Source organism: Paroedura picta, chromosome 1 (genome assembly GCF_049243985.1).
Source record: "Paroedura picta isolate Pp20150507F chromosome 1, Ppicta_v3.0, whole genome shotgun sequence".
Taxonomy (NCBI): Eukaryota; Metazoa; Chordata; class Lepidosauria; order Squamata; family Gekkonidae; genus Paroedura; species Paroedura picta.
This window is the reverse complement of record NC_135369.1, coordinates 200,277,693-200,297,504: the sequence shown is the minus strand read 5'-3', so window position 1 is coordinate 200,297,504 and position 19,812 is coordinate 200,277,693. Positions and strand designations below refer to the sequence as shown.

The 19,812-nt window shown below is 46.4% G+C and overlaps 1 protein-coding gene across 5 annotated transcripts in view; it reads right to left on the bottom strand.

Annotated features, from left to right (window-relative positions):
• Positions 1–19,812, bottom strand: part of MACROD2 (mono-ADP ribosylhydrolase 2) — a 1,296,381-nt gene that overhangs the window by 141,811 nt on the left and 1,134,758 nt on the right. For all 5 annotated transcript variants that reach the window (XM_077316459.1, XM_077316450.1, XM_077316428.1 and 2 more), the window contains 2 exons: positions 10,619–10,660; positions 5,061–5,144 (listed from right to left, as the gene is read on the bottom strand). In XM_077316459.1, coding sequence (XP_077172574.1) covers positions 5,061–5,144; positions 10,619–10,660 — 126 coding nt within the window. The remainder of the gene's footprint in view (positions 1–5,060; positions 5,145–10,618; positions 10,661–19,812) is intronic.

The window sequence follows — 19,812 nt, the reverse complement described above, 5'->3', positions numbered from 1 at the left end:
GAGCTTCAGGTGACTCTGCTTGAACCACCTCATCACTACTTCCAGGCAGGTGACTAATGTTTCTGGGGGAGAGTCAGGAGGAAGAATGATGAAGTACAATACAATAGGTAAGCCACTAAAGGCACTACATACCACCAATCACCCCTCTCTATAATTCCCTCTGGTAAAATATCGCAGCTGCTGTGGTAGGAAATGCTGATGTCTCCTCAAAAGCCCCTCAGCCTAGAGGGAAACATTCTTAATCACTGCACCAAAGAGCTCTGACTTGGATGGGCCAGGCTAGCCGGATTTTGTCATATCTCCAAAGATAAACAGGGTCAGTCCCAGTTAGTACTTGAAAAAGTCCAGGAGACACGAGAAGGCAACGACCAGCCACCTTTGCTCTGACCTGGATGGCCCAGGCTAGCCTAATGTCAGCTCTTGGAGACCAAGCAGCGTTGGCCATAGTTAATACTTGGACCAGCAATCGCAAACCACCTCTGCAACTCTGCCGTGCCCTGGATGGACCTGCAGATCTCAGAAGCTAAGCCAGGTCAGCCCTAGATAGGACTTGGGTGGAAAGCCACCTGGGAAGTTCCGGGGTCACTACGTCAAGGCCTGTGAATTTCTCTTGCCTTGAAAACCTTATGGTTCTCCTGAACGTTCCACCACCATGAGACTGCAGAAGTCTCATGACTTAGGCAAATCCTTGTTGAGTATAGAGAGGAACATCTCCTTTTTCATTGAAATTCAAGGCTGGTTCACCCGTTTAGGGGTTCATGTCAAAATATTTTCCAACCGTCATGTGCATACTGTCAAGAACCTGCTATCACATGTCCATGCCATATTGATTGTATGATCTGTTTTGTTTCTACGTTGCTCATGTTCCATTTATTACTTCCATGTTGCAGTCACCCTGGTTTGTTACTGCTGCCTAGTTGGCTCAGCATGAGCAAAGAACAGGAGTGGCTGGGACATGTTATTCTGTTCTATTCAGGCTGGCAGTAAATTTCCAAGAGTCTCCTCAGTGCCTCTCTGCTATCTCTTGGCCTTGGCTAACTGACAGCGCTCCTCTCTCCTTTCTTCCTAAGCAGGCCTGCTGTGTGGGAAGGTGAGTGATGCCATCGGGGTTTGACATGAAGGACTACCTAGGGAGGGGTTGGGAATAGCTTAAAGCAGGGGTAGTCAAACTGCGGCCCTCCAGATGTCCATGGACTACAATTCCCAGGAGCCCCCTGCCAGCGAATGACTACCCCTGGCTTAAAGCCAGGCGGGTTTTTGCTACCCTTAGTTTCAGCAAAGAGTTTTCGTGTATCTGGTTCATTAACCCCTTAATAAAGAGATTTCTTCAACCATGAGTCTGCTTATCGGGGAAATCGACCAGAACATGACATAGATGTAGCAAACCCATGCTTCTGGCTATAGGTATATGTACAAGGTTTTGTGCTGTGGCTCTCTATCACATGTACTTGAATTACAAATTGTTCCTTGGCAAATGACATTTTAAGCAAGTCAAACTCAAGCATTTCACTCTCCCAACAAAAAATATTTACTAAAAAGCAACCAACACTCCCCCCCCCCCCCCAGAAAGCCCTATATCCCTAGAAACCAATAGACTCCGTTGGGGATGGATTGTGCCCAAGGACTCTGTATTCTGAAGATTTCAGGCAAACATGGGCAAAAGCCTGGTATGAAACAGCCCATCAACAAAACTTTCTCAAAAGCAAAGGGGCCAATCCACAACTGGTTTCTTTAAAGATAGTATGCTGACCTCGAGACCATTACATCATCCATCAAACTCTGCTGTATGCAGGGAAGGCCACATGTGATCAGCGAATACCTCCAATAGCCTACTCCTAAAATCAGAGAATCCCAGTATTGGAAGGGACCATAAAGGTCATCTGATCCAACCCCCTGCTCAAAATCTGAGCACGTAAACACATAGGAGAAAGCATGCTGAAAGCAACATCTATCCCACATGGTTAAACTGAGATTTTTAAAAACAAACAAACAAACAAAAAAGCCTTTGATGGCAGCAGCTGCTGACACAGCATGACAATCTTTGCTCCATGAATGAAGGCAAGCCATGGCCGTTATTTTGTGGCTGTGCTCACCCACAATGTACCAGAACTTCAAGAATGCCTCCAGGTTCAAAAAGGCCGCCCCCCTGCTCTGGATAGCAAAACAGGAGAGCAAAATACATGATTTGACTCTATTTCATACTGTTCCATTAAGAAGCTCAGGTTCTTTCATCTCAGGGGTTTGGGGTTAGGTTCTAAATAACTTTCCATCCAAACTTTTTCGGAGAAGCTGTCTTTGGAATTTCACTACATAGCAAAAAGTATATTGGCCCTGATCCACACTTCACAGGGGGAAAAAGAGGAGACCATGCAGAACACAGCCATTATTTAACACAAAACAATACTTTCGTAGACTGACAACTGTAAATTTGTTATGGCTCTTGAACAATGAATGCTGCAGACTCACATTATTATTGAGACAACGTACTTCAGCTTTGAGGCAGATTTGGAAAACTGATATACAAGTATTTGAAATAGAGGTTTATAAAATTATGCACGGTGTGGAGAGAAATGACAAACTTGTCCCCCACTCCCCAAGCAGAAGAACTCAAGGACATCCAATGAGTGGGCAGTAGATTCAGGACAGATGAAAGCATTCGCTGGCAGGGGCTCATGGGAAATGTAGTCCATGGACATCTGGAGGACCACAGGTTGACTACCCCTGTGCTAAAGGACTGAAATGTGGAATTCCCTGCCAGAGGATGCAGTGAGGGCCACAGCTATAGATATTCCATCGGTAGTTACTGAACCTCCACAATCAGTGGCACTGTTCCTCTGAAACTCTGTGCCAGAAGGCAAGGACTCTACCTCTCAGACCTGTAATTGGCTGTCCAGAGGAACTGCTTGGCCACCATTTAAAGACAGGATGCTGGACTAGATGGGCCACTGGTCTGATGCAGCAGGGCTCGTTTTGGGATCTTAAATGAAGGCATCCTACTGCCTGGTTGTTTTTAACTGCTGATCTTTCTAGCTCAAGAAAAAAGTAGGCACGATATTCTGAAACACAGAGAGGAGACCATGCTTCATCGGCGCACATCGGACTGAGCTCGCTTACCTTTGCTTAATGGGAAGAAAGAAACAATATTCTATTTAGCCCCAAGGCTGTTTTCTTCCCCTGGAGTTTACTGGAGTGAAATTCTGTTCCTAGTCTAATGGATGTTGGCATAGTTCAGCAAAAATTTAACAAAAATTTTTAATGGTCTTGGATTCAGCAGTTCAGGAAAACACTTAATTATGCATACAGGTTTAAGCGCTTTCTGACCAGGAATGACTGTGTTAAAGTTGCCAAGAATTTGCTTTGAAATGCGCATCAAGGTTTCTCAATTGCTGTGTGGCAGAGCCATATTCAGTACTGGTTCCTCCTTACTGAACAGCATTACGCCGACTCATTTCAGGCTCATGGAAGCCCTGGCCTCTATTCCGTGCTGCTCGAATAGGATTGCTGCCAACCCCCAGGTGGCACCTGGAGCTCTCCCACCCTTGTGACTGATCCCCCAGACAACCAAAATTAGTTCCTCTGGGGCAGGGGTAGTCAAACTGCGGCCCTCCAGATGTCCATGGACTACAATTCCCAGGAGCCCCCTGCCAGCATTCGCTGGCAGGGGGCTCCTGGGAATTGTAGTCCATGGACATCTGGAGGGCCGCAGTTTGACTACCCCTGCTCTGGGGAAATGGCTGCTTTTAAGGGCAGACTCTGCTGAAGGCCCTCCCTTCCCCAAAGACTGTCTTTTCAGGCTCCACCCCCAAAACCTCCATGTGTTTTCCAACCCTATGACTGACCCATGGTAGTGGGGCATTAGCACGAAACAGCTCGATTTGGCTCCAGTGGCACCACACAGGCCAAGAGTTTCAGGGTGTGAGCTCTTGAGAGGCAGGGTCCCTTTAAGAGAGGCAACAGTATAGAAGTGGTCCATCAAAGCTTTTCACAACATGGAGCAGAACATTAGGGCTGTCAGCTTCCGGTAGGGGGAGGGGAGAGACCGCAGTGGGGTATAATGCATAAAGTCCCCCCTCCAAAGCAGTCGGTTTCTCCAGAGGTGCAGATCTCTGTTGTCTGGAGACCAGCTGAAATTTCGGGAGGACTTCAGCTACCACACAATGGTTGGCCACCCTAAACTAGATAACACCCCCCCAGACAACTGCTTGCAGCTCAGACTGATATATCGTGTTACCCGGTCCCTCCCCAGATATTGGTCGCCAGTTTCTGGCTAGGAAACACCAGGAGATTTGGGGTGGGAGGGGCCAGGGGGGGGGTGTGGGAGACAAGGGTCCTAACTGGGGTCACATGCCACAGGTTCCATCCACCAAACCATCCACTTTCTCCAGGGGTCCTGAGCACTGCAGCCTGGTGATGAGTTGTAATCCTGGTATATCTCCAGGCCCCACCTGGAGGCTGGCATCCTGAATAAAGAGACCCCCTAGGGGGGCTAGCAACCCAAAACGGGGCTCAGATCCTGCATCAAAGGCAATCTGATTGACCTCAGGGCCAGGGTACCGCTTACTCATGGCTACTCATGTGCCATTTTGGCCGGGCCGCGCATGCGCAATGCGCGGGCAAGGCCCTGATTTCCTCTCTCCCCCCCTCCCGCAGTAAGAAGCTTCCTGGGCCGCAAGCTTTCCAAGGCCCGCGGGTTGGGGACCACTGGTCTAGGGGGCTGCTATGCAGAGGCAGGCCATGGCAAACCACCTCTGAAGGCCTCTTGAAAACCCTCCAGGGATGCCATAAATTGGCTGCGACATAATAGCGCTTTCCACGGCCACATTAGAAAACCTACTTTCACACAACCGAAGGCCACAATTAGATGAGGAAAGATAAAAGAAACCCTCTTATATCCTAAGGCAATATTAGATTACAAAACTGCACAGTAAATATAGACACTAGGAGTATGTTCAGCTAAATGGACCGTACGCTGTATAATTTCAAAATAAAATTAAAGGGAACCTTTCTCTGAGTAATGAAACCCTGATCCACCACCCCCAAGGAGGATCAATCCCACCTACCCTCGTTATCCTCTTCCAGGTTTTCCAATGGCTTCGGTTTGCATTTCACGGGTGACGGAGGCTGGCCTTTCTCCTCGACTCCCTCTGCAAGTACAAGGACATTAATAAATAAGTGCCGCTTTTCAAGTAGTGTGATTTTGATCAAATATTAATGCGGGGGGAAATATCGAAAGGATAAATAGGTTTGCATTGCTGAGTGGCTTTCGGGGAAGGAGTGCTTGCACATTTAAGCACTGCGAAGATTGATTTGTTCCTCGCCAGGGACCTGAGGCCGAACTCTACATTTCCGATTTCAAGAACGAATAAGCCTTCTGTAGAAATGACCGACCCTCCTGTCCTTTGTAATCCCGTCTATAAAGCGTAATAATTTACTGAGCCCTGGGAAAGGCGATCTATTGCCAAATCATGATGATATCAATTGAATTTACATAGTTTCAAAGACCTCATTAAGTCCGACAGAAAAAAAAAGAAATTGTGATCGCCGTTCGGCAGCTTCATAGAGAAATGGGGATAGTTAGCACCAGCTCCTAAATAATGCACTTCCTCCCAGCTTCCGCAATTTTCAAGCAAAATGGTGTAACCAGCTCTTGGAAAGCCTCATTCATTTTCCTGGGTTTGGAACTGGAACCTAATTATTGTTGACGGGCTATGGATATAAGTCTCCTTTAAATCAACAGGAATTATGTGCAGATAACTCCGTGCTGCGGATTGTAAACATTCTCAGGTTGTTAACGGGCCCATATGGAGGATTCTGCGTATGCACATTGACAGTGGATCTAACACAAGATCTTCAGCTGTCAGCTAAAATGACAACTGCCATCCAGAGAAACAGAGTGGGGGCATGTGGGAAGAACTGTTCCTTCTTCTTCTGACTATTAATGAAGGCAGGGTGGCTAAACAGTGGTTCTCCAGATGTCCATAGACTACAGTTCCCATGAGCCCCTTCCAGCATGGGGTTCATGGGAGTTGTAATCTATGACATCTGGAGAGCCACTGTTTGGCCAACCTTGATTGAAGGTGTACCATCAAGGTGTACAATAATGACCCTCATCTGGTAGCCTTGTACAACGTCTAAAATGAACATTAGTTTCAGAGGTCTGCCGTGTAGGGCAGCTATAGAAAAACTAGACTGAAGCCCGCTAGCACCTTAGGGGCCTACAAGAATTGGGGCGGGGGGTATGTGCTCAAAAGCTCTCTATAGCTCATTCCCTGAAAGCTTATTGGACTCCAGGTTACTACTGGTCTAAAATTTAGATCTAAAACCAACATTGTAGAGGAGACAATGCAATCCGGTTTTCTAAAACTGGAGATTCTGTTATGCTTTAGTGCGTTGGAGCTGACATTTCCATTCCACAAAAGCCAGTACCTTCCTGTGATACATTCCAAGGGGAGTGCCTTCCAGCATAAGACTTCCTGTAGGAAGGATCTGTCATTAGCTGAAGGAAATGTGGGATGCAAATCAATGGATCAAGCATGGAACCTATAAGCCCACACCAATTTAAGTTGCTTTTTGCAGAAGTAGACTTGAGATGTCTAGGCTAGCCCAATTTTGACAGATCTTGGAAGTAGCTTCATCCCAGGATAGTACTTGAATGGAAGACAACCATAGAAATCTAGAATGGCTCCTCAGAGGCAGGCAAGGTCAAGCCACCTCTGGACATCTCTTGTCTTGAAAATTCTGCCATTAGTTTGCTTTTTTAATTAATCAGTTTATCATTTTGGGTTTCAAAAATGAAGCATACCACAATAGTTTTTGCTTGGGCCATATTTGCTCCCCAGCGCTTCTGCCTAATCCCTAATGACTGGTAGAAGCAGAGATGACCCGTCAGCTGAAGATGAGTAGACAAGAAAAAGTTTTTGCCATCGCCAGCTTGAATTTTTTTTTTCTTGTCTACTAATCCCCAATGACTAGCAGGACTCCAACTAGCAATAATGCCTGTTCTCACAAAAGATTACATTATGAGCGTAAACATCATGCTGTTCAGTCAAGAGGCAAAAAGCCTCACACTCAACTTATTTCAGAATTAGATATTCTGAAACCTCCTGGGTGGCAGAGGGATGTAAAACGGAGCAAACCTTTATCTCAGACTGCTGGGCATCTGGTCAACTGCTATTCCTTTGCCAGAGCTGTGTCAGGGGCTCAATGGAAAACCAAAAAGAAGACACACATACACACAGGTTTTAGGGGCTGAATTCAGACCTGAAAGGAGACCTTACAGTTTCTTACTGCTGTCAGAGGCAAATGCAAATTAGAGCCATCCAAATTGTATGATATCTACTGGGAAAAGGGTGTGTGTGTGTCAGAAATAATTCTGGCTCACCAAGAATTTTTAAGCCTATTCAGAGAATCTGTATGCAATGGGAATGGGAGCCCTTCATAAAGAGCCATGACCCACAAGAGCTGTGACCCACAAAAGAAACAAGTGGGAAGTTGGTTACCCACCAGGAATGGTCATCTCAGATACGAAATGCCCAGCTTCTACCTTGGAGTAGGAGTAAGAGTTGGTTCTTATATGCCAATTTTCTCTACCCAAAGGAGTCTCAAAGCGGCTTACATTCGCCTTCCCTTTCCTCTCCTCACAACAGACACCCTGTGGGGTGGGTGAGGCTGAGAGAGCCCTGATGTCATTGCTCAGTCAGAACAGTTTTATCAGTGCTGTGGCGAGCCCAAGGCCACCCAGCTGGCAGCATGTGGAGGAGCAGGGAATTGAACCTAGCTCACCAGATTAGAAGTCCACACTCCTAACCACTACTACACCAACATAATTCTGAAGAGCATCGAAAACTTCCCGCCATCCCATGTGTCTTTGTGACATTAGATACTAATGGGACAGGGTACCATACTGGCCTATTGTTGTTTGGGAGACATCAAAATAGTCCCTTCAGTTAGATTTTGCCCCATTTCAGTCATTAGGGGACGTGGTATTGCACTGTAGACTTTACAGTCAGGCACGTCTAGATCTTATGGGACAGTAGTGGGCAGTAAAATACAGTCCCCAAATCCAGGGAAGCGTAAAATGTTATTGCTGAGAGTCAATCAAGATTTATGGTCTCTGTTCCTGAGTTTATATTTTGGCAGTATGGAATTTATTTATTTATTTAGACTTCTGTGCCGACGTTGTCAGGGTCACCGGCTTGTGGCAGCTTACATCATTTTAAAACTGCCATAAATTAACCCCACAGCGTAAAAATACAGAATATAATTGTAGAATAATATAAATCACAGTTAGTTCTAGCTGTGATTTCCTAGCAACATACGACATCAAGGTTTCAATGAGAGGCCTAGATCAGTGGTTCTCAACCGCTCAAACTTGGCGAACCCAACTGTGGCAGCAGTGGGGTGGACGCGCCTGCGTGTGAGTGTGCGCGTTCATGCGTGTGAGCAGGCACACAACATTCAAAGCAGATTGGAGGCGGCCATTGTCATGACTCCTCCGCCACCGCCACTGCCCTACACTGCCACTGCCCACTGCCGCGACCTGTTGCCCACCGGCACCTGCTACCATTGCCTGCCGCCTGCTACCATCGCCTACCGTCACCTCCTGGCGCCTACGAACTGCTCTCTAGAGCCACGCCGCTCCAAGGCAATGGCGGTGGGCAGCAGCAGGCGATGGCAGCAAGTAGCAGGGGCAGGCAGTGGCAGCGGCCAATGGCGGAGGAGCCACAGCAATGGCTGCATCCCTGCTGCCCCGACTGTTGTGTCCCTGCGCGCATTTGTCACAGGCGTATAACAGTCAGGGTGGCACAAAGGTGACCACCACCATAGCTCCTATGCTGCGGGCTGCCGCAACTGCATGCTGCCGCCACCTGCCACCTGCTGCCTCCTGCTACCATCGTGGGCCGAAGCCCGCCACTACTTCTAGCCCGCTACCACGTCACTGCTTGTGGCCATCCGCCACTGTTTGCAGCCACCCACCACTGTTTGCAGCTGCCCACTGCCACCCACCACCGCCACCTCGGCGGCAACAATCCTGAGGACCCCGCAGAAGGGGCCAGGGTCATAGGGTCATGACCCCATGGTTGAGAACCACTGCCCTAGATGGAATGTGTCCCTGTCCTGGCCTCAACCAAACACCTGGTGGAAGAGCTCCATCTCATAGGCCCCGCAGAACTGTGCCAGTTCTGTCAGGGCCCTCAACTCTCTTGTTGCAGAGGGAAAATTTAAACTGGACAAAACCAAAATGGAAATCGAATTCAGTATAGACGAGAGGGATTCATTCGAACTGGGAGTGGATAAAAAGCCCCGTGCAGACTACACCCGGGATGCCTGAGGCTGGCCCTGCCTTGAGCTGGGAGTGGATGGACAGCAGTTTCTGCAGTGGGATTTCAAGGTGCCCCACTGAAATCCCCGCCCTCCCCAAACCCCGTCCTCCTCAGGCTTCACCCCCAAAATCTCCAGGTACTTCCCCAGCAGGAACTTCCAACTCTACCACAGAATCCGGCCGGGCTCTGCTGTGAAACTTTTCAGTGGAGCACTTGGGTTGTCAGCAGGGGGGGCAGGACTTAACCTTTCCTTGCTGCCCAGAATTAGCTATAATAGCCACTAGGGGAAAAACAGCTAGGCAGCCTCAGCTTTTTAGTGGGGGTGGAGCCATGATGAGGCCGACTCTCTTCTGTGGACCCCTTGTAGGATTTTCAGCCAAGAGATGTTCCGAGGTATTTTGCCATGGCCTGACTCTGCTTAGGGTGTCACTAAAGGTAAAGGTATCCCCTGTGCAAGCACCAAGTCATGTCTGACCCTTGGGGTGACGCCCTCCAGAGTTTTCATGGCAGACTCAATACGGGGTGGTTTGCCAGTGCCTTCCCCAGTCATTACCGTTTACCCCCCAGCAAGCTGGGTACTCATTTCACTGACCTCAGAAGGACGGAAGGCTGAGTCAACCTTAAGTCAGCTGCTGGGATTGAACTCCCAGCCTCATGGGCAAAGCTTTCAGATGGCTGCCTTACCACTCTGCGCCATAAGAGGCTCATAGGGTGTCACTAGATGGGGCCATTTTGCCCCTGCCCCTCCATTCATCAGGGGCTGGTCATTCAGTACTTGGGGGAGGGGGGAGAACTGGAAGGCTGACAACATCACCTGAGGCACTGCACAGATCGCCCTGTACGGTCACATTCTAAATATATATATATAAATCTTTATTGGGATAACAATAAGAGGCAAGTACAGCCAAGTAGGGTAAAATTATAATAGAGTAAAATAAGCTAATATTATAGACTAAAATACAGTAAAATCAGCTGATTAAAACATCTTAATTCTAGCTCGATAAACAGCCATTAAAAATTCAGCTACACACAATGTGGTCTCTGCAGAAAGATCATTAAGCAGAAACTGGAGTGTAGCTTCATCATTTACTAGACCTCTGGGACAAAGTAGAGGATCCAGAAGTTTTCTGCGAAGTCTCACATAAAGTTCACAATCTAAAATAATATTGTAAGCCGTGACTTCTTCGGGTAGTAAAAAGTTCCAGCTCTTCACATTCTAAATACATTTGGCACGACCGAGACGGATTTTCAGCTTAAAAACTCAATTGGGTAGAAAGAGATGTGTATTTACTGACCTGCGTTCTCATTCATTTCACTCTCTTGCTCATTCTCTTCATCTGCCAATACATGGGGGGTGGGGGAGACACAAACACACAATAAAGAGAGAGAGAGAAAGAGAGCTGAGGGTATGGAAAACATCATAATAATAATAATTCCTGATTTAAAGTTTAACATCTAAGAAAAAAGTTTTGCGGATGGATGGATGGATGGATGGATGGATGGATGGATGGATGGATGGATGGATGGATAAGTTTCAGGTGACTGGTTGTGTTAGTCTGAAGTAGTAGAACAACTTTTGAGTCCAGTGGGCACTTTTAAGACCAATAAAAGTTAATTCTGGGTGAGATCTAGAATTTATGCAGTGATGCTGAACTTTGTTCTACTGCTTCAGCCATGCACCTGAATCTGACTGTCTGTCTGACGATCTACTTGCTGAAGAGTTAAAGTCAAATACATCATGCTTTGTGTGCTGAGTTCAGAGTTCTCGGCTTTTGTTAAATGCTGGCATGTGGCACATGTCAGAGAGTCACCAGCTGATGCGGGTAGAATATCAGGCCTACAGTTTTTGGACTTGCCGAGTGTATTCAAGGAATAATTTCATTAAAAAAAAAACCATCCTGCTTTCAATTACATCATTCAACAGAAATTTAAGAGCATTCAGTTGGCACTCCTATTAATTTTGCTGGTGATTAAGCAAAATCAAATTTTGCAAAGGGGAACTCTAGAATAGGCATCTTAATCTGAACATGAAGTGGCCGTCTGCTGAGTCACACCGATTGGCTTGTCCAGTAGGGTCATGTGCTCCAACACGCTTTGGCCGCTTCAGCAAGCACCGAAGTCCAAGGCAGCCAGCGTCATGGTGCGGGGTGTGTGTGTGTCATGACACTGGAGCGCACAACCCTACCATCCAGCTTGCTCTCCATGACTCAGATAACAATGGTTCCCAGCACCTATGATCTTTGGAGATGACAATAGGGATGTCAACTTCAGATATGGAAATTCCTGGATATTTTGGGGGGTGCAGCCTTGGGAGGGTGAGGTTTACAGAGGGACTTCAGAGGGGTTTAATGCCACAGGGTGCATCCTACAAAACACCTGTTTTCTCCAGAAAACCTTATCTCTGTAGTTTGGTGAGCACTTATGATCCTAGATCTCTAGAGTCCACCTAGAGATTGGCCACCCTAAATACTAGGGACTGCCCTCTGGGTCTTGTATGAGCAAACGCATGTCCTCTGCTAAAGAGTTGCGATCCCTTTCAAAATCCAATCTGCTGTCCTGATTGCTGTCATTTATATATGTGCATGTGTGTTAAGTGCCACCAAGTCCCGTCCAATGTATGGCGACTCCAAGAGTTAGTCTTCAGAAACATCCTATTGTTAACCCTCCTTCAGAGGGTCAGGGCTTCTTCTGTTGAGCCCATCCATCTCATGTTTGGTCCTCCTCTTTTCCTGCTGCCTTCAAGTTTTCCCAGCGTCATTGACACTTGACTTCTCATGACGTGACCAAAGTACGATAGCCTCAGTTTGGTCATTTCAGGGACACATCCTAGCACCTGGTGCATGTGCAAGTATGCACACTGGTGCAAGTATGCACACTGCAAAATTTCCACAGGATTGTACGATAGCTTGTCTCATATATGCCAGGGGTAGTCAACCTGTGGTCCTCCAGATGTTCATGGACTACAATTCCCATGAGCCCCTGCCAGCGTTTTCTGGCAGGGGCTCGTGGGAATTGTAGTCCATGAACATCTGGAGGACCACAGGTTGACTACCCCTGATATATGCAAAGCCCATATTGTGTCCGTTTCTGTTATTGCTGTCTCTTTGTTTCTCCTTTAACAAAAACTGAAACACGTTTTCTGTTATAGTCAGAAAGCTATCAATGGTTTGAGACCAGTTTATTGTAATGTCACCCTGTGATGAGTTTCTGGAAGAACAATTCAATTAAAACCATTATATACCAGTATTATTAACATAAACATCCTTGTTGTCTCAGTCAATATCTACAGGATTGCATCTTTATCTCTAAATTCTCTCTCTTTTTCTGTTTCCTCCAAACACCTGGATCAATGTTTTTTATGGATAACTATGTTGTCACTCGGGCACAATGGAGCCAGCGTGGCTTACCTACAAGATGGAAGCTTACACTTCCAAATACCTGCTTACATAATCAGCTCTGAGCCAGACTTCCTGCTTGGTTTCCCCCACCTGAGGCCCACCTGTTCTTCTGAATCTCTGCTAGGAAGACATGCCCACATTTCATTAGTAAGGTTTCAGAAGCGTGACTCATTCTCAAAGAAAGTAAACCACGCAGAGGCCTTGCTTGAAGGAGAAAATGAGATCGGGTCAGACTCTACGTAACGGTTCAAGTTCTGTGCCAATTAAGACAAAATAAAGGTTTGCTGCTGTTATCATTTGTGGCTCAGGGTTGGCTTGACAATGGAGAACAACATGACCCCAAACGGGTAATCAGACTGAAGGTTTTTTTTTTTTGCTTCCCTTCCTCTCAATGAACACAAACAAATTTGGCTGCTGAAATCTCATGCCTGCGGTACCAGCTTGCCAACTTTGTTGGTGCCAATTTCCTGCTGAACGACTGCTATTCTGCCTGCTCCTGGAGGGCAGCTTGAAGAACTCCAACGTGGGAAGGCCGCTAAATCGCACAGAGTCATGGTTGCATGCAGGATATGGCAGAGCCGGGAAAAGAACAGAGGAGGGCGGCCAAGATGATGAGCGTGTTGGAGAACCTTCTCTTTGCGAAAAGGCCGAAGACTTTTACATTGGGAGAAGAGATGGCAAAGGGGCCGGGGGACATGAGAGAGGTCCATAAAATTAGGCATGGGGAGGGGGGGAGGGGACAGAGAACTTTTTCTCCCTCTATCAGACAACAAAATATGTCGATAATCATATAATACATATATTTAAAGGCAGGAGATATATAACAAAAACAGCAGAAGCTCAACACTATTGATCTACTGTCTTGAAAAATGTTAATATGCCAAGAAAAAAATGTTACCGTGAAAGAAACGTCTTTTTAATTATTTTAAAAAACCTTTTATTGAAGATTTTAGAACACAACATAAAATCTATGCAAAACAAATGAGAACAGAAAATAGAAAAGTAAATAAAAGAAAAAGTAGATAAAGGGAGGGTTTCCGATTTGATCTGCAATAAATAAATATCAAATTAGAAAAAGAATTGGCTTTTATACTCCACATTTCACTACCCCAAAGAGTTCCAAAGTGTCTTACAATTGCCTTCACTTCCTCTCCTCACAACAACTACCCTGTGAAGCAAGGGGGGCTGAGACAGCTTTGACAGAGGTGCTCTGTAAGAACAGCAGTATCTGGACTGTCACTAGCCCAAGGTCACCCAGCAGGCTGCCCGTGGAGGACCGGGGAATCAAATCCAGCTTGATGGCCTGGTGGTAAAGAAAATGATTGACCATACAACCCTCTGATTGACCATACAGTTATTAGGGATTGGCTATAATTCTACATCCTGGTCTGTCCTGGTTCAAGTCTTTGGTTCTTACCAGGCAGAGAAAACGGCCTGTTCCTCTCTGGAATGCAGATTTTGATAAGCGCTCTCATAGTCCTTCTCAAGGCGAGAGAAATGGAAGCTGTGTGTGTCACTACTGTTTATGTAAACAATTGCAGGCTGGGGCAGGGGGGGGGAGCATGAGAGCAGCTTTTTGGACCTGTCAGCAGTTTCTGGAAGGCTGGCGTAAGGGCTGAAGGGTGTTTCCGGGGGGTGGAGTGGGGAGGTAGAGACCTCAGGCTCATCCTGCAAGAAGCATCATCTCTTCCCGCCTCCAAGGAAAGTGTATTTAACACTATGTATTCCTGTTGTTTTCTGCACAGATTTGGAAACTCCCCTGTGTCTCTATTTTTTATGCAATACAAATATAAAAAGGTTTTGCTCTCAGTGTGATTAATTGGGGCTGGGCAAAATGACCCTATTTAGGCTGTTTGGCTCTCAAGCTCACCAGATTAGAAGCCACTGCTCTTAACCACTCTCCCACAGTGGTTGTCCCTCTTTCCCCTATAAACTCACATGTTCTTCCCCTTAATCTCCAAAACCATACTTTAGAAGAAACTTGGGGCCATTCCACACTCATTCAAAATTGCACAATAATTGCAAATTGAAATCGCTACTGTTTTGCTGTTATGCACAACGTCGTTGACAATCTGCAACACTCCTGAAACCGATCCGCAAAAAGTGCTGAGCTGTTTTAAGTCACCAAGCACCAAGCAACACACAACCCCGTTTGCTGGTTTATTTTAACTTTATTTTTCACTCTATTTTCAACCGAAAATCGCGCCCGTGCGGGGGGGGGGGCTATTTTTTTTTCACTCAGGGGGAGCTGGCAATGATGAAATGGCAGCTCAAACACCACCTGCTAGCTAGATGGGTCTCTCCCCTGCAACAAATCAACGCAGATTCATTGCAAAGTGTTTTTTTTTTAAACCTTCCTTAAAGGGAAAGGGGCTTTTTGGGAGCATGATAACGGCCACCCATTGGCTGCTTGACGGCCAGGGGCGAGACAAAGCTCAGCAATATCGCTTCTTGGCTAGCGATTTTTGCCGAGACCGGAAACCTGTGGGAAACGATAGAAATGCAACTGGATTCCACTACAAAGGCAGGTATGCATAACGATGAATTCCATTTTTTCGTTCCGCAACCAATTTGCTACATAGATCCTGGTGCGGAATGGCCCTTGATAACTTTGAGAAGACTTGGAATGCCAAATATTTAGCAGGGTGCACAAAGGCTAAGCAGAGGCCCTGTGTTCATAGAACCATAGAATCACAGAGTTGGAAGGGACCTCCAGGGCCACAGAGCAGGGACTCACAACTACCTGCCCACCCACCTGTTCCTTTGTGTATGAAAGCAGGCAAGAAAACAACAAATAACCAAGCTGAGATTTCTTGATCCTTTCAAAGTAACATAAGAAGTTTATGACAGGAGCTACATTTCTAGGTAGTATAGTGAAGGGAGAGAGAGAGAGTTCTAATCTAATGTACTCGCTAGAATGGAGGAAGATGCAGGAAGATCATGTGCTACTCTCATGGTGCCAAGATGGAGAAGAGGCAGCATGTGTGAGAGGGGCAATAAAAGGAGGAAGGGGGTCCAGCCCCTAAGAGTATCAGTCTGCAGATACAACAGAGGGAGAGCCATAAAGTAGAGACAGAGAGGATGCTCAGTACTGACCTATCTATCTCAAAAACTCTATCATAGCCCCCTCTGAGGTCTTCCAACAGTAACAACATTGGCAGAGAACTTTCCCACGTGCTGAACACTTCCAATCCACTGACAACACGCTTCACAACTGGATTTTACTGTGTAAAATGGCCAAATCCACTGGCAAGCCGTCCCTAAAATGCCTTCAAAGTGGGTCGAAAGTACATTATTCAGGGTGTGCGAAAGTGCCTTAAACTTCCGATGGGCGCTTAATGGAGGGATGCGGAAAAAGCCGTCATATTTAGAACGGCGATACTTTAGCTGAGAAGAAACTGGATAACAACAGTGACTAAACTCTCGATAGCCACTTAGCGGAGGAATGGGAAAGTCCCTTCTAGTCAGCTAAGGTTTGGAAAGGCTGAGGATTCTCTGATTGTTATAGAAAATATTTCCTGCCAGATGAAAGTAGGAAGAGACAATGCCTTCTGACACTTCAGTGAGATATCGGTACACAGGAATATATAAGGGATCGGCATAAGACGCTTTTGAAATGCAGAAAATAAGATGTCTTCTCGACTGAATAGGAGTTTTCCCTTGTTGCTCTTCTCTCAGTTGCTCCCCCATACCCTCTTGTTATTCAGTTTCCTGGTGTGCACCATATTTGCAGTGTTAATACATTTGCTAATTAGCCATGTGCGTTTTGGGGTGGTGCTTAAGTACAAGGAGAGGTGACAATTTTGCTTCCAATTTCCACGTTTATCAGTCTATGGAAATATCTCCCTGGCACAACATACTGCTCCTTGCTGTTTGCTTTTGTCAAATGCGCAGCCTTTTTTAATGCCCGTTCTTATTACTTGGCAAACATCTGTTCAAATACAGAGCATAAATATGGCAGAGAGCTATAGCAGACTTACAGCCAAGAGTCTATTGCCCAAACAGGTATAATTGACAGTGCTGTGTTAAGAAGCCGCTTTCACATCCTGCTTTTTATCAGATAACATGAAACATTATATGAAAATAACACACACATTAAAGATGAGGACATTCTCCTCCCCATTTTTTACTGTGGGTTAGCCAGGATAATGTTGATGAATACAGAAAGGTTTTTTTTTTGTTTTTGCTTTTTAAGTTCAAGGAAGATACAGAACAAGCTAAATGGTTCCTGGGTACCAGAAGGAGCCAACTTCTACATGGACATCTGCCACTAATTTTGATGTCTCTCCCCCAAACTGCCTGGGGAGGGGAGTGGTAAGGCTTCTGCATGATATTGTTATGCAGTTATCCATCTTCAATATTTCCCCTGACTTTGCCTATTTGCCTAAATCTGCTTTGGTACAAACTTTCTGGAAAGTTTATAATTTATGTGGACTGTAAGTACAGATTCCTTACCTGCCTGCCTATATCCAGTTCTTGTCTCTGTAGCAATATTACACCATAGCGTTATATCTACTATACCAGGGGTAGTCAAACTGCGGCCCTCCAGATGTCCATGGACTACAATTCCCAGAAGCCCCTGCCAGCAAATGCTGGCAGGGGCTTCTGGGAATTGTAGTCCATGGACATCTGGAGGGCCGCAGTTTGACTACCCCTGTACTATACAGTAGCACAAATAATGCCACACAGAATCTACCTGTGCGGGGCACCATAATAACATATGAGAAGCCATGCTGAATCCAGTCCACCACTGTGTCACACAGTGGCCAAAACCCAGGTGCCCTCAAGAGATCCATGAGCAGGGCCCAAACTCCAGAAGCCCTCCCACTCTTGCCCCCCACCCAGCACCAAGAATCCAGAGCATCACTGCCCCAGACAGTATCCCATCTATCCCTTGCAGTTAAGAGTCACAGATGGACCTCTGCCCCATCTGTTTCTCCAGCCTCCTTACGTTCACAGGGAATGTAGTGAGCTGCTTGATCTTCAGACAAGTACTCTGTGATTATCCACCTAACAGGACTCGGTAGTTCCTAATTGCACATGGCTGTCTGGCAGTTTTGTCTCTTCTAGACAAGCTGGCTTGGTCCTTCCACCTGAGATATGCAAGAGCCTTGTCTGAGGAGTAATTCAAGATGATCGTTCAGAGACAGCTGATGCTTAATCGTCCGAACAGATCTAGCACATGCCTGGGATTCTGCCTCTATGCATGTGCTGCTGTTTACCTACCCCCACCCTCATCAAGAAGAAGAGCAGATGTACCCTTAACTGCTGGATCTCATCTTTCATCTCCTCGACTAACACTTGTTTTGTCTTTCTCTCGTTTCTTTTCATCTCCCCCCCTCCAGTGTCAGTTCTCTTGTTTCTGCTCATTTAATTCCCATCAATCCCCAAAGGTTTCTTCTTTCATTCCCACCTCAGTCTGTATTCCCAGGTCACACACACAAACACACACACACACGCACACACACACACACATGCACGCATCAAAAATGAATGTTCGAACATGGGGGTGGGTTGTATGTGTGCAAATGCTTGGGAATGAGGAAAGACAGCATGGTGTCCAATGTATTCTCCTTAGTGGAAACTAAACTGAAGGACTGGCAAGACAAGCGCAGGAGGGGGAGAGAAGCCAAGCTGAGCAGAGGAGACTTGCCTGAAAGTTCTCCATGGATCACACTGTGCCCAAAACCTGCAGGAGCTCCCATGAAGAAGTCAAACAAAAGAACCTGGAGTCTACAAGCCAGATTCACGTCACAGATTAGCCCTCTCTGGCCCATCTGTTGGTGATGGTACCTACTGAGCATGAGGCATGAACGCTTATGACCCAGAGTTAAACTTTGTTGGTTTTAGAAGAAGAAGAAGAGTTGGTTCTTATATGCCGCTTTTCCCTACCCGAAGGAGGATCAAAGCGGCTTACACTGTCCTTCCCATTCCTCTCCCCTCAACAGACACTCTGTGGGGTGGATGAGGCTGAGAGAGTCACTGCTCAGTCAGAACAGCTTTATCAGTGCTGTGTCACCCAGCTGGCTGCATGTGGGGGAGTGCAGAATTGAACCTGGCAAGCCAGATTAGAAGTCCACGCTCCTAACCACTACACCAAACTGGCTTTTAAAGGTGCCATTGGCTCACACTTTGAGCACAAGGCATGCTCAGGACCAGATGGAGAGTCATTTAAAGAAACACATGTGTGTGTATGGGGGGTGGGGTGGGGAGAGACATGCAGGAGTGACTCCTTCTGACCTTCAGGGTCAAGGCACTAATGCTTACACAGAATATAATACTGGCTGGAAAGTCACAGGGTAGTGATAAATCAAAAGACAATTTTGGCCTGTGCATCCTCTCTGCTGGCAGGGCTCCAAAGCCAATGAGGAAAATCACTAAGGCAAATCTACATAGCAGCAGCAGCAGCAGCAGCAGCAACATAATTGATATTCTCTGTTTTGCTTGGCCTTCCATGACTTTCTGCAATATAAAGGCAAGTCCGGTTTAATCAGACTTCCTGTGATGGTTTGTATTAATAAGTGATGCCTCTTTGCACATCGGGTGTTCCTGAACTTCGGCATCCGTGGGGGCATTCTTCCCTGGTTGCTTAGTTACGACACCCTAACGCTTCTATCTCGTTACACGCAAAGTTCGTTTCGCCGCTTGTGGAGCCCTTCCAAACAGAAATCCTCATCAGTCAATTGCTCAGAAGTCTGACCCCTTTGCAATGGCCAAGAAGGCTCTAGTTTAGATTCCACATCACCCTTTTCGGTGGCAGGTGCCACCCACTTTGGTGGCATGCCACGATCAGTGGCATCTACTATGCAAGAGGGAGCTGCCATTCCATATTGTTCCACAAGAAAAGACCCAGGGACAGGCTACTATTAAAAAATAAATTTGCTTTTATCTTTTCCTCCATAAATATGGAAGAACATTCTCCAAGCCCTCCTTTTTAGAGAAACTGCTTGCAGGGTTGCTGTTACTAGAATGGGATCCTGCTCACCAAACATGAGAAAAGCCCTGCTGGATAAGACAAGTGGTCCATCTGGTCCAGCATCCTGTCTCACACAGTGGCCAACAAGTTCTTTGGCAGAAATAACAACAGAGCA